The sequence below is a fragment of the Argentina silus genome (assembly GCF_951799395.1).
Source record: "Argentina silus genome assembly, chromosome: 10".
Classification (NCBI taxonomy): Eukaryota; Metazoa; Chordata; class Actinopteri; order Argentiniformes; family Argentinidae; genus Argentina; species Argentina silus.
The window spans coordinates 13,196,375-13,210,885 of NC_139664.1; the positions used below are offsets into that span (position 1 = coordinate 13,196,375).

Here is a 14,511-nt window from a genome sequence, read left to right on the forward strand (position 1 = left end):
CATAAGAATTGTGTGTGCATTGCCGTCTTGTTTTGTCACTGTCCAGTGTATTACTTGATAATGGGAGAAATTATTTCCAGAAACAAAACAGCAATGCTCGTTGATGCCCCACCAAAATTGCATTCCAAGTATATGTCAATTGTGTCTATGATCATTAGCGAAGGAGACATATCAGTACCTCTGGCAACACCAGTAACTTAATTCTGATGTTCCAACCTTTGAGACATTATCAATTCAGTCAATATTTTCAAAACAGTCCCATGGTGTACAGTATGAAGTATAATTCGATAGCTAATTTGAGGTTGCCAATAACTCACTTGCTGGCCGATGTTTTACTTCATTGACAACATAGACATGTAGACATGTTGTCCCTATTCATCTCATAGGAAGCCACAGGCCACATCTACATGGACCTTCTTTAAGACATTGATTAATGATTTCTACCAGTAATATTTTGTCCAGCTCTCTCTGTGAGATCATCATATTAAAGCACTCATGATACAGAGCAACATTTTTACAGGGCCTGGATGTGATTGCGTTAGAACAAATTTAGTCTCATAAGAGCTCAAGAAAAACATGAGCTTGCCACTGTATGCGTGAAAACAAGAGCTTAGAGAAACCACTTGCATTCATAAAATGTAACCTGATACAAACCCTCTGCACTCTCATTATGTGAGGGGGGCCATTTACTGAGGCTTTTTACAGCCGTCAGTATTTAACATAATGCACTTCTGTGTATCACTGGATTTCATTCAACTCAGCCCAGAGAATACAAATATCTATCACATGAACATTACAGTACATCTGTTCTACACTTTGATGATATGCATGTAAACAGAACTTTTGCTCTACGGTATGATTTTATTCTATATCTACAATGAGGATTTTCATTTGGCAGCTCAACAGGTTTAAAAGCAGTCATCGTACGGAACGAGTCCTTGAATTGTCTGAAGTCACTGGATTTTGCAATGACTCAATGGAGAATGAATTTGTCCTTGTTTGTCTCTAAAGCTGTTGATGCTCTCACAAAGCAATGACACCATGATACAGTATCAAGCATCATCTTAATAGAACAGCCGTTTATTAAGTTAGGAATCCTCCTCCTCTGGGTCCCAGGTGTTGTTATGAACAGACACTGTATTATACAACGGCCTCCACTATTCAAATCAATATATGTGCTCGCTCAATATCAAACGGTTTTGGATACAAATTTCTGTTTTGATTGATGTTTTTTATGAAAATTGTATCCTTTTCATTTGGAGTGGAATGATAATTACAACCTGTTCACAACAACCATCACTCTGGACAACAAGTCATACATTTCAGTCGGGCTTATTGTGTTATTTGATGCCATCTGTTGAAAAGGAAGAGCTCAGTGTTGGCATTGATTCTATTAGGCCAGTTGGCCATTACAGGTAATGAGATTTCTCCTAATGGCAGGTGGGAACAAACAGGCATGCAGAGCAGGGTGTCATGTGGGAAAGACACTTGCTGTAGTATATGTCAGTCATATAGTACACATACCATTCAAAAACTCATTTGAAATGGTTTTACAGTGTTTGCTGAAGTTACATGTACCTAATGATCAAGTGCAAGACAATGATGACACAGACACATATAATAAGATATTAACAAACGCCTTTATCTACACCTGCTGTTATACCAGTAGAAACCTTCCCTTCATCTTTACATTTTCCATGTAATTCCTATATTGAAGTGGGCAGTACAGCAACCTCAAGGAGCAGTTTCCTCTAGAACTATACCCTGTGGTTGATCTCTAATTGTACACTCCAACTATTGTTTCATACAGACTATAATTTCATTTCAAGCTGAAATCAAGCCGACTGGAAATGGCTGATACTACCTTGTTTACTGTTTGTTGTATTTACCTGTTTGATGGTGTGTGTGTGTGTGTGTGTGTGTGTGTGTGTGTGTGTGTGTGTGTGTGTGTGTGTGTGTGTGTGTGTGTGTGTGTGTAAAAGGAGCAAAGGTCAAGGGGTGAGGTCCGGTCTGTGGTCCAGGTGAAGGAAATTAATTTAATTCAGTACTAGGAGCACAGTACAAAGTATGCACAAAGTACAATACGATTAGCTCAGCTTAACAATATTATGACATAACTTCTTATACTCCATTCTAACAAAGGTCCTCCTTAAGGGACGAATCATTATCAGTTTATCTACACATTTAGTTGGAAAGATTATGGCACACAAGCTTCAGGCCGATTCCCCAAATCCGTCTATATTGTGTATATAATAGTCAGATTGCTGCCTCTAGGTGAATGGGTGCACCCGTGGTCATGTCGCATCAGCCACTACCCCCCAGATGTTCTGGTTTCAACCCTGGAGGCAGAGGACAGAGAGAAAAGGGAAGAGGGAAAAGGGAAGAAGCAGTACAGCATAACAGGGAACCCCTCTAAAAATCTATGTACTTAAAATGTATACAAATATATATAAATATCAATCTATGATTAAGCATGTCAGATCTTCACCTTTCGATCCTTTCAGTGAGTAAGTGAGTGTGTGTGTGTGTGTGTGTGTGTGTGTGTGTGTGTGTGTGTGTGTGTGTGTGTGTGTGTGTGTGTGTGTGTGTGTGTGTGTGTGTGAAATCTGTGTGTAAACTATGTGTATGTAAATGTTTAATATGTATGCTTCCTCATACAGGAGGATGTGTTTAAGATATCCATAAGATCAGAAAAAATGAAAGGTTGAAAAAAAAGAGGTAGGGAGGTAGAGTGGAAAGAGAGAGAGAGGATTGAAGGGAGGGGTAACAAGACTGAGACAGAGAAAGGGGAGGGGGTTGGTCGTTGGTGTCTCTCTTATTTCTAGATTGGTCCCACAGATTCCCCTTCCAGACCACCAGGTGCAGTGGTCCCTACAGAACAGTCGCTCAGCGCAGAGGTCCGGTGCCCTCAAACCCATCAGAGAATACCTCCTCTCTCTTGTTATTTGCCTCCAGTCCAGGTCCCAACAACTCACAACCAACATTTACAAATATGGTCAACAAGACAGTCTGGATTGAAAGAGAGCATCAACGCAGTTGGAATTAAAACTGTTTGTGCCACTGGAAAACCTGAAACGCTTCTGTTCGTCATCAAGAAAGGTGAGACTTTCCCAAATATTTTTGGTTTTATGGATCAATGTTGTACTGTAGGTGTTTGCTAATGTTTTCATTCAACCTCAGCAGGTAGATTTGCACTGCAGAATTCCTCTTTTATGTTTTCCTTTAATCAATTGTCTTGGCAAATGCTTGGCAAGGCAAGTGAATGATCAATTGTGTACATAGAAATATCAATTGCTTCTGTGATTAATAGTCAGTTTAATAAAAGTATTGATTAAAGTCAGAATGACACTACTCAAAATGTTTGAAAAAAGGCATATTAGAATGTTAACATATTTACAGTAAAGACAAGGTGATGTTTACTTTGTTTATGTATCAAATGCAACTATTATAATTTCAATATATAAGTTAATATTATTTATTGTAATTTGTACTACTTTTCTGTGTAACTCTATGTTATTTCAGCAGTAAAGTGAAAAATGCAAAGTGAATAGATTCTATCATCCCTAGCCTGGACTATTAAGTGTGTATTATTAATTGTTGTGCATCTATGGTCAATTTGGTGAGCAACAAGTGTTGAAAGAAACTAATAAACCAGCACATGAGACTGAACCCTCCTCTCACCCTTGCTCCCTTCCCTCCCGTCAGGTCTGGGGCTGAGGCTGAGGCTGAGGCTGTCGTGGTAGGTCCAGTGCCCCTCTGAAGTCCTTCACCATCCCATGATCAGAGCTAGAGTGCCGGTTGGTCAGATGTCTTCAGTGGTAGCCCCGGCAAAGCCCTCCAACACCATGGGCCCCAAGGAGGTGGAGCTGATCCTGGTGAAGGAGCAGAACGGGGTGCAGTTCACCACCACCACCCTGGTGAACCCCACCCAGACCATCCCCTCAGGAGAGGAGCGCGAGACCTGGGGCAAGAAGATTGATTTCCTACTGTCAGTCATTGGCTTTGCTGTGGACCTGGCCAATGTCTGGAGGTTCCCCTATCTGTGTTACAAGAACGGTGGAGGTGAGTCTGTGAATGGAGCCTTATCTGTTTGAGCAGCTGGTTGTTGGGGGGGGGGGGGGGGCTGACAATGGGGCCTTACAATCAAATAAACAAAAATACATTTCCACAGCTGTGTAAGCTTAGATTATCTATAACAGTCAAGATGACCAATTATAGTTGTTTAACATACACATCTAATTGAGTATACAGAATGATCATAGAGATCTTGGTCTCTATCTTTTGATGTTGCCAGGGGTGATATCATGTCCAACTCTGCTTGTATCTATCCTTCAGGAGCCTTCCTTGTTCCATACATGTTCTTCATGGTGATCGCAGGCATGCCTCTCTTCTACATGGAGCTCGCCCTTGGACAGTACAACCGAGAGGGAGCAGCAGGTGTCTGGAAAATCTGTCCCATATTCAAAGGTATTTATCTCACACACACACACACACACACATAAACGCATACAAGTGCACACACATGCATGCACGAACACACATGCACACACTCACGCACACACCTCTGTGTTATTCTTGCCTGTTCTACAACATCAAGCACAACTGAGATGTCAATGAAATGTACATAGATTGACATCTCATATGGGGTACCATTATTATTATGACAGTGTTTTTTCTTGCTCATGATGCTGCTGCTTATAGGGGACCTTGGAGAAGTCATATGGTCTGGCTACACAAAAAGTGTTGATAGTAGAGAGATTGTCCTGTCTGTTGAACGACAGGCATTGTTTATCTCCAAATGCTGGCACTCAGATGGAAGACTGAAAATTGGCTTTTAGAATCACCCGTTTTGTGGCGAGCACATTTTCTGCCACTCTTCCTGTACTTTTCAACACATCAATAAACAACCCAGTGGGAGAACCATAGAATTAACATGCTGGAGGAATTGTCAAAAGAATGTGACCTTCCCTGTCTTCGCATCTAACCATCCCTCATCAACATGGTGCAGAGCAGACATTTTCCTGGCCAGATTGATCTGTCATTAAATGTGTTTACTGGGTGTCTCTGCCCGCTCAGGCTAGCAGAAGATAGCAGGCTGAGAGGTCTTATTTTCCAAAAGGACAATGACCATTACGCCGTCAGCCATGGGGATCCTCATGGTGTCATACTCTGAATATTGAGATCCCAGGGTAGGATGAGGTCACCTCGTATGTATTCACTTTCTGTTATCAGTACTGTTATGAACTGGCAAGTCTGTTGAAGGTTTACAACGCTTTTGATTTGCAAATATATCTCAGTGCAACATAACACAACATTGCCTGTGTGTGAATACACTTTTCATTTGTCCCTGTAGGGGCACCCTTTGAAGAACCCTTTTGGGTTCCATGTTCCATTCCCTTTTGGGTTCCATGTAGATCCTTTTGGGTTCCATTTAGAACCCTCTCTAGAAAGGTTTCAACATGGAACCCAAAAGGGTTCTTGAAAGAACGCCCCTACAGGGACAAATGAAGAACCCTTTTTTGGCACGAACTAGAATTTTTTTAAAGAGTGTATAGTAGGTGTGTTGTTGTGAATGTTCATGTATTATTGCATGTGGTTGATCACATTTTCAGCATACAGTATGTACTGTAGAAGAGTATATAAATACTGATAGTCCTCATCAGTACATAGATGTTAAATGAATCTAATGATATTGAGTCAAAATGTCAATTATAATAGCAACCCTCACACAAAAATGTCTACAAGTCCACATATAAAGTTGTATGTGGAAAGCATGAATACCACTTGTATACCACTCAGTGTAGCATCTGTGCATCTCAACATATGAGCAGACCACTGCAGCCCCCTCCACCTGTCCTCTGTGTGTGTTGTCAGCCGTAGAGGGAGCTGACTGAGAGACACAGTGGCCGTTGACGTTTTAATCACACGCCTGGCTCTAGCAATGGCTGTCACTCTCCAGGGGATTACAGTAATTACTGCTGATCAGCATGTTTGTTTCCTTGGGATCAATGCTTTGAAAGGACTGAGGATCACACATGTGGTGCTAATAGGCAAATTCGCCTGAACAAATATCACTTCAAGATTAAAGAGCGCTCACGTTGAAAAATTAAAGAAATACGCACTTGTTAGCAAAGGTTAGGATAAAAGTTAACATTTGAGTGTGGACATGGTTTTAAATGCAGATATAAAGGGCAGATTTTTGCATAAGTTAAACCATGGAGAGGCAACCAAAGAGGCAACCAACCTTTCCAAATGTTTGCTATATTTTCTTTAATCCAAAGTGCTTTGTCTAGCCTAACCTACTTCAGAAAAGTGTAACATAACTTAACAGTACATAAATGTGTGTTTCCACAGGAGTGGGTTTCACAGTGATCCTCATCTCCCTGTATGTGGGCTTCTACTACAATGTCATCATTGCCTGGGCTCTGTTCTACCTGTTCTCATCCTTCACTGGGGACCTTCCCTGGGTGCACTGCAACAACACCTGGAACAGCCCCAACTGCTCCGAACTGTGGGCCTTCAACAACGCACTCAACGACACACACAAGTCCACCCCGGCCGCAGAGTACTTTGAGTAAGTTTGACTTGAGTCTCACATGGTCCGCATCCATAGGTCAGAATCTCTCGTCTGGCCTCGTGAGACTAGTTTGACTTTATGTTCTATGCATTCAAACTGTAATCCTGCCCATGCATGGAGCTCGCCAGTTCTCTTTGCCGATTTACAGGTGTCTCATATTTTGCAGAGTGGGTTGGTTTGTTTTGACAATCCAGGCTTCTCATGGACGGGCATTGCTATTTCTATCTCCACCTGTGAACAATTTCAATTTCCTGTCACAGCCATTGGTGCACGAGTGGTAGGACTTTACTGTAGCAGGAGTCATCTGAATCAACACTAACTATGATTTGACATGTATGGCCATTCATTTGACACACATTTAAGTTTCATGATTAGGCAGTATTGGGCATAAATGTTTTACACTGAAATGATACAAGACACAAGCATATTTAATTATTTGTAACTCCATACAGTAAATACAGTGCTCTGTCTTCAGTCCAATAACTGTGATGGAAGTTGAGTATTGGTCAGGCACCTCCGGTGATGAGTTACTCCAGTGTTGCTGCTGTGTCATTGCAGACGAGGGGTGCTCCACCTCCAGGACAGTGAGGGCATTGCAGACTTGGGTCTGCCTCGCTGGCAGCTCACCTCCTGCCTGGCTGTTGTCATGTTGGTCCTCTACTTCAGCCTGTGGAAAGGGGTCAAGACCTCAGGAAAGGTAGTTAACATCAACAATGGGAGTCTTCAAGGTCTAAATGGACACACTTCTCTGATGCACATAATATGCACTCTTGAACTGATTATTCCAAGCACTCTTTTAGAGCTTTTTGAAGCTAAGCATCTTACAGTACATACTGCTCAATTAATTGATATCCTTATACAAAATGGTGACCATAACATCTTCTTGTGTCTCTGTAATGTTGAAATGTACATACTGCACAGTTGGGATAGAGCATATACAGGTGTAGTCAGCTCAGATATGACCTGGCTCTGTGAGTGGGGCACTGAGTGCATGTGTGCTTGTGCAGGTCGTGTGGATCACAGCCACCATGCCTTACGTGGTCCTGACTGTTCTGCTTCTCCGTGGCGTCACCCTCCCTGGAGCCATCGATGGCATTAAGGCCTACCTCAGTGTGGACTTCCTCCGACTCTGTGAGGCTCAGGTTAGTATGAATACTGTCCACTGTGTGTGTGTGTATATGTGTGTGTGTGTGTGTGTGTGTATATGTGTGCGTGCGTGCGTGCGTGCGTGCGTGCGTGCGTGCGTGCGTGCGTGCGTGCGTGCGTGTGTGTATGTTTGTGTAAGATCGAGAGAGAGAGAGAGAGAGAGAGAGAGAGAGAGAGAGAGAGAGAGAGAGAATTCAGCATTGACTAATTCATTTAATAATGAGCTTCAAAGACACTCTTCAGGAGGGTGGTTCTGTCCTTGGCTGCCTCTCGGCACCATGGCATCATAAAGGACTGGGATGGGGGACCCCCTTGACCAACTGAGACACTGTTTTGTTTTGCAGGGTTGTATGACAAAACGCTGTCTATATAATGATTTGTCCATTGTTTTACTAATGGGCCCCAGATTAGTGTTTTTAGAATGTGTGTGTGTGGGTGTGTGTGACAGAGAAAGAGAGAGACAGAAAGAGAGAGAGAAAGAGAGAGAGCATCAATGTATGCTTATTACAGTGTATGAAAATATGTGTTTAGACAATTTGTTTAATATTTGGTTATCCATGAAACTCTTCTCCTATCTGACGAAGTAGTAAATATCCCCTTTGCCTTAAGTAAGCTATAAGAATCTCCAGTTTCCCCTAAGCACACACGACTAAGGACTCAAAGCAGCAATTTGAGAATTAGATTAGACACATGCATGCAGCAGCAATTTGCAAAATTACCCTGTATTCAGAAGTGTCTTTCATCTTTCTGTTGAATGAGTTTCCTGCAATTATCTCTAATAACAGCTTTTTTCCTGTGTCTTTTGTGCCGTACCCCGGGCGTTTGTTCTGTAGGTCTGGATAGAGGCTGCCACTCAGATCTGCTTCTCTTTGGGAGTCGGGTTTGGTGTGCTAATAGCGTTTTCAAGCTATAACAAATTCAGCAACAACTGCTATAGGTAAGATAGAACCCAGTGTTGATAGCCTAATAGAGCTGCCCTCGTACGCGCTTTTGAATTACAATACCTTTGAAGCTCCTAACCGCCCATGGCTTTGACACCAATCTCTGCAACAGATAATAATCATACGCACCAAACTGCAGTGGCATACGGTTCTCCCCTGAAATGTTGACCCAACACACAGAGTCACTGTCAATAATGTCACCGCAATGCCCCAACATCTCTCTGCACTGTTTTCTAGCACTGTAATGACTAGCTTTGCTTCCAATCCAGCTTAGTTCATACAGAGTAGCTTTTTAGATCAGAACAATGGAACCTCTCGTGTTCATAGAATTTTAAGTGTTCTAAATGCTACCTGTTTTTTTCTTCTTCTATTTCACAGAGATGCCATCATCACAAGCTCCATCAACTCCCTGACCAGCTTCTTCTCTGGCTTTGTCATCTTCTCCTTCCTGGGCTACATGTCTCAGAAGCACAATGTGCCGCTGGACAAAGTGGCCACAGATGGTGAGTGTCTCTGATGATTGATTGATTTTGTCTTAAAGAGACCTTGATACTTGATATTGTTCATTAGATTTATCTGAAAACTGGTCTTTGGGAATTTGGCCAATTTATTCATTGCCAGTCTTCCAATGTAATTTCGACCTTCTGACATATTCAAATTCAGCTGCAGAGGGCTTGTTCTTGTCAGGACTGATTGAAAATCTATAAGTGTTCAACATGTCAAATCTCTGAAATGTGAAAGAGGAAAGTGCAATTTGCAAATGTTGTGTAATCTATAGGCATTGACATGTTTCGACCAATGCTGTCACCTGATACTACAGTATACTGGTGATACTACAGTGTGTTATGTTGTTTTGCTGGCAGGGCCTGGACTTGTTTTCAACATATACCCAGAGGCCATTGCAACATTACCTGGGTCATCAGTATGGGCTGTCATCTTCTTCATTATGTTACTCACTCTCGGTATTGACAGCGCTGTAAGTACACATATCATTTTCATGTAACCTATAGGCTATTGATAATTAATGTGGAACAAACTATGAATACACGTTTGTGAAGTATGCTATAGGCAGAATGCATAGATATTCCTTATTTCTGTTCGACGTTGTTTTTGTCTTTGAATGGTTCCAGAGGCCCAGCTATGCTAAATAAAGAGTGTTCTGTCTCTGCTTCTAGATGGGGGGGATGGAGTCGGTGATCACAGGACTGATGGATGAATTCAAGTGTCTCCACAAACACAGAGAACTCTTCACTCTCTTTATTGTTGTGTCCACCTTTCTCATCTCACTCTTCTGTGTCACTAACGTAAGTATTACGTGCTGTCATCAGTTATCACAACCAACATGTGAGAGTCTAATAAACTTGCACAAATGACACATCAAAGCGTAAACTTTGACATGTCATTGAACCTATAAGTCGCATCGCAGAATATGTACTGCTGTAGTTGTATACATTTCACCTGATCATCTCCCAGTTTGATCATGTTTTAGATAAAGTGAAGGGTTGAGAATGAGACAAAGCAACTTTGTGAAGACACTGCACCACCATCTCTTGGTCAATTTCTCCTTCCTCTCTCCTCCAGGGTGGAATCTATGTGTTTACTCTGCTGGACCACTTTGCTGCGGGGACATCGATTCTCTTTGGAGTGCTTATTGAGGCAATCGGTATTGCCTGGTTCTATGGTGAGGCGGGGGAGGGGGGGGGGACTCCTGCCTTGTCATGGCCAGCAAAGCTGATGCCACATTAGGCCTTTGATGGGATATCAGCCTGGATATGGAACCGCTGTGCTCCCATGCAGTACAATCTCATTAGGATCTCAGGGTGCTGAAACTAAAAGGCCTATCTCAATTTCTTTTTGGCCCTCTCGGTGTGTTTCATACTGCTCTTGTGTTGGGGTGTTTGGAATGGTTCAGGCCCATACAAGAGTTTACTGTTAATGAATATATGAGACACCAGACACTGTCGGTTGTGTGTAGATTGAAATTATGTGGTTTGTTGTGGCATTCCTGATGTTTCTGTTGATTTGATCATAGAAATATAAGCTAGGCTGAATGTAGGTTTCCCTGTGTAGTGTATTTCATTTCTCCCTTACCTCCACTAAGGAGCTTGACATGCTTTGATAAAATACAGCCATCTGAAACACCCACAGGCATGTACAGTAAAATAATGACTCCAAAGTTCAGGTAAAAAAGTGAAGTCTCAGAGATCAGGACTACCGATGGGAAGATCAATATTGGGGTAAATGCTAACAAGCCATCTGGCTCAGGGGTCAGTATGCTGCCCTGCCTTGGTGGGTGTTAACCTCTCCAGACAACTCTAGCCTGGGGCTTCAATGGCCTTTTCCCAAGCTCAGTCACTGCTGACAGATACCAGTGGCCCATGCCCTCCATCAGCACACCTACCTGCATTCAATAGCTGGTAGTCATTCTCGATTTCTGCCCCCACTTTGAGAAGTGCCCCCAAGGCACTGGAACAAAAGGGAGAAGGTAGACCAAGGCAAAACTAAAATGAGAAACTAGACTTGATTCTGGTATCAAGCATGCTACCAAAATATTGTTCCCATTGGAATTAGATTTAAAGAGATTTATGGGAGAACATGAAGTATTCCATGTACAAAATTGGATTTTTGTGTTTCAGCCTCAAGGGTCCATAACTGCAACAGTTTAAATCTTCTGTTTCTATCTACTGGACTTGCTTTGTGAAAGATGACTCCGTTTCTTTTTCTTTTTTAAAAAGTGCCCTGCCCTATGGGACAGTGAGGCATTTGTCCTTCTTTCGGCTCTACTCTCAAGTTTGGATTTGAAATCAAACAATTACAATGAGGTAAAAGTAGAGATTCTCAGATTTTATTTGATGGCATTTGTGTATATATTGGTTTCACCATTCTGAAATTACACCACTTTTTATGAATAGCCCAGGGTACCCAAAAGTAATGGAACAGATTTAGCAAATGTCCAAAATAAGCACTCATGTTTAGTATTTGGTCCTTTGCATGCAATAACTGCCTGAAGTCTGTGACCCATTAACCCCACCAGACACTGGGTATTTTCTCTGGTGATGCTCTGCCAGGCCTGTACTGTAGCCATCTTCAGTTGTTTGTTTTCAGGTATTTTTGCCTAATCCAGGCATTCAGGAAATGAAGTGCATGTTCAATTAGATTTAAATCTGAAGATTAACTTGGCCAGTCAAGACCTTTCCACTTTTTGGCTCTGAGAAACTCCCTAGTTGCTATGGCAGTATGTTTTGGGACATTGTCTTACTGTATAGTATGTTGAAGCACTATCCAATGAATATGGAGGCATTTGCTTGCACTCGAGCAGACAAGATGTTTCTGTTCAGAATACATTCTGCTGCTACCGTAGTTGCAGTTACAATCATCAATTAAGACAATTTAGTAAGTTCTAGTGGCAGCTACATCCCCACTCACCATGTTTCACAGATAAGGTGGTATGCTGTAAATCTTGGGCAGATCCTTTTTTCTCCAAACTTTCCGCTTGCAATCACTCTGGTCCATGATCATATTCATCTCATCTGTCCACAAGACCATTTTCCAGAGCTCTGCAGGCTTTTTAGGTTCTTTTAGCAAACTGTAACCTGACCATCCTTTTTGAGGATAACTCAAAAAGGATAACTCTGTAGTTTGGCTGGTGACGTATTCTGCGGATTGTAGTCTCTGACACATTAACGCCTACCACTTAACGCCTACCTCCTGGAGAGTGTTCCTGATCTGTGGGACAGTTGTTTTTTAGTTTTTTTTAAATTATGGTGAGCATTCTCTGGTCATGTCTTCCTTGGCCTACCAGCCTGTTTGCGATTGCTGAGCTCACCAGTGCTTTTTTTTTTCTCTTTTTAATGATGTTCCAAACTCTTGATTTTATCAAGCCTAAAGTTTTGACTATGTTTTTGACAGTTGTTTTTCTGATTTTTCAGCCTTAACAATGACTTCCTTGATTTTCATTGACACCTCTTTGGTCCTCATGTTGACAGACACCAATAGCAAACTCCAAAGGCAAATGAAGTGTAATTTCTGAATGGTGAAACCAGTGTGTACACAAATACCATCAAATAAAAGCTGACAATCTCTATGTTAACCTCGTAGTAATTGTTTGATTTAAAATCCAAACTTCTTGAGTTGTTGAGCCAAAAGAAGAAAACATGCTTCACTGTCCCATTACTTATGCAGGGCACTACATAGGTATATAGGAAGAGGCCAATATAAATGTCACTGGGATCCTTTTATTCTTAAAGATTATGACTGTGGAATTTACTTGACTTCTGTCATACAGAATAAGTAAATGATAGAGCTTCTCTGTTTCAGGAGTGGATCGCTTTAGTGATGACATTGAGGAAATGATTGGTCAGAGACCAGGACTGTACTGGAGGCTGTGCTGGAAGTTTGTGAGTCCATGCTTCCTCCTGGTAAGTGAACATGCTAATCTCACATCCCAATCTAAACAGCAACTATGGAAAGAGACAATGAACATGCATATTAAGATATTATCACATTATTGGCAGAACAACAGAACATGGAATCATGCCAATTATGGTATTATTTTCCACAGTAATGACTGAGACTAGTTTACCAGTTTCAATACAAGATGGTCCAAGACTATTTTCAATCTTGCTTTCTAACCCGTAACCTCTGTCCTCCTAGTTCATGGTTGTCGTCAGCTTTGCCACTTTTAACCCCCCAAACTATGGAACGTACACATTTCCAGTGTGGGCCAACATGATTGGATGGTGCTTGGCCATATCCTCCATGACCATGGTGCCCCTCTATGCCATCTACAAATTATGCACCTTACCAGGAAAGTTCTGTGATGTAAGTGAGGTTTATGAACACAAATATCTAATATCAACAAGTATGAAAGGTGTCAGAGTATTAAAAAATAATTATATATATATATACATTTGTATAATGGTTATGTGCATTTGTATAATGGTTATGATATTTCTTCATTATATAATTTCCATCCTCGCTTTCTACAGAGACTGGCGTATGCCATAACCCCTGAGACAGAGCATCACTTGGTGGACAATGGAGAAGTTCGGCAGTTTACGGTAGGCTCACCTTAATAAAGGGCCTTTTATAGGATGCAGATATACTGAAGATATTGTTTTCCTCATTGTGATTTTCCAATGGTTTCAACAGCTGCATCATTGGCTGGTGATTTGAGCGTTGAAGTAGAGGAGAGTTGGACCTTTCACAAGGAGGGTGGAGGCACAGCAAGCGTAAGAAGAGCTACCAGGGTGGGGGGGGTTTAAGTGCCAACAAAACCGTGAAATCGTAGTGGTCTTTAATTTCGTCAATGGAGATGTGGCTGTGCAGTGACCTTGATCACAGTGTTGGTGACACTTTGTCAATATCAATCTTAACTCTATTTACAATGACTGTTATGATGGCTAATGTTGTCCACCAATATTTATGTATATTTGTTTGTTTCTTTTTGTGATCTAAGAAAAGCTGAGGCTATTTGGTTGGTGTAAACAGTGTTGACGGAACATAATCTGAAACTTCTGAATAAATCTATTATAGCCAAGAACATAGAATAGTTTTCCTGCATTGTATCTGAAATGTGTATGTTTTAGAATAAGTTTGTCACAACAAGTAACAGCTGCAAAATGTGATGTAAAAAGTAAGCCTTTTACAATTTGCAAATAGTTTCCTTTGATATGTTACTTGAAAAATTATTTGCCTGTTCTTCATCTCTGAAAATGTTTTCAAATGTATATGGTATCATTAATGCAATGTAGGCTATACAGTATATGACAATGAACAACTGGGATAAAAATCCTGTTGCAATCTTGTTGAATTAACCAGTCTCAATATTGAGTAATTCCAGAGACC

General features: G+C 41.4%; 1 protein-coding gene across 1 annotated transcript; it reads left to right on the forward strand.

The window, feature by feature from the left end:
- Positions 1 to 3,776: 3,776 nt before the first annotated feature.
- slc6a3 (solute carrier family 6 member 3) lies at positions 3,777 to 13,839 on the forward strand (the record flags this gene model as incomplete). The annotated part of the gene is made up of 14 exons (XM_083678307.1): positions 3,777 to 4,062; positions 4,336 to 4,467; positions 6,355 to 6,574; positions 7,136 to 7,274; positions 7,585 to 7,719; positions 8,557 to 8,660; positions 9,043 to 9,167; positions 9,528 to 9,640; positions 9,840 to 9,968; positions 10,246 to 10,345; positions 12,982 to 13,082; positions 13,318 to 13,485; positions 13,653 to 13,724; positions 13,816 to 13,839. 14 exons carry the CDS (start codon positions 3,777 to 3,779, stop codon positions 13,837 to 13,839), a joined length of 1,848 nt encoding a protein of 615 aa, XP_083534433.1.
- Between the last annotated feature and the right edge of the window lie 672 nt (positions 13,840 to 14,511).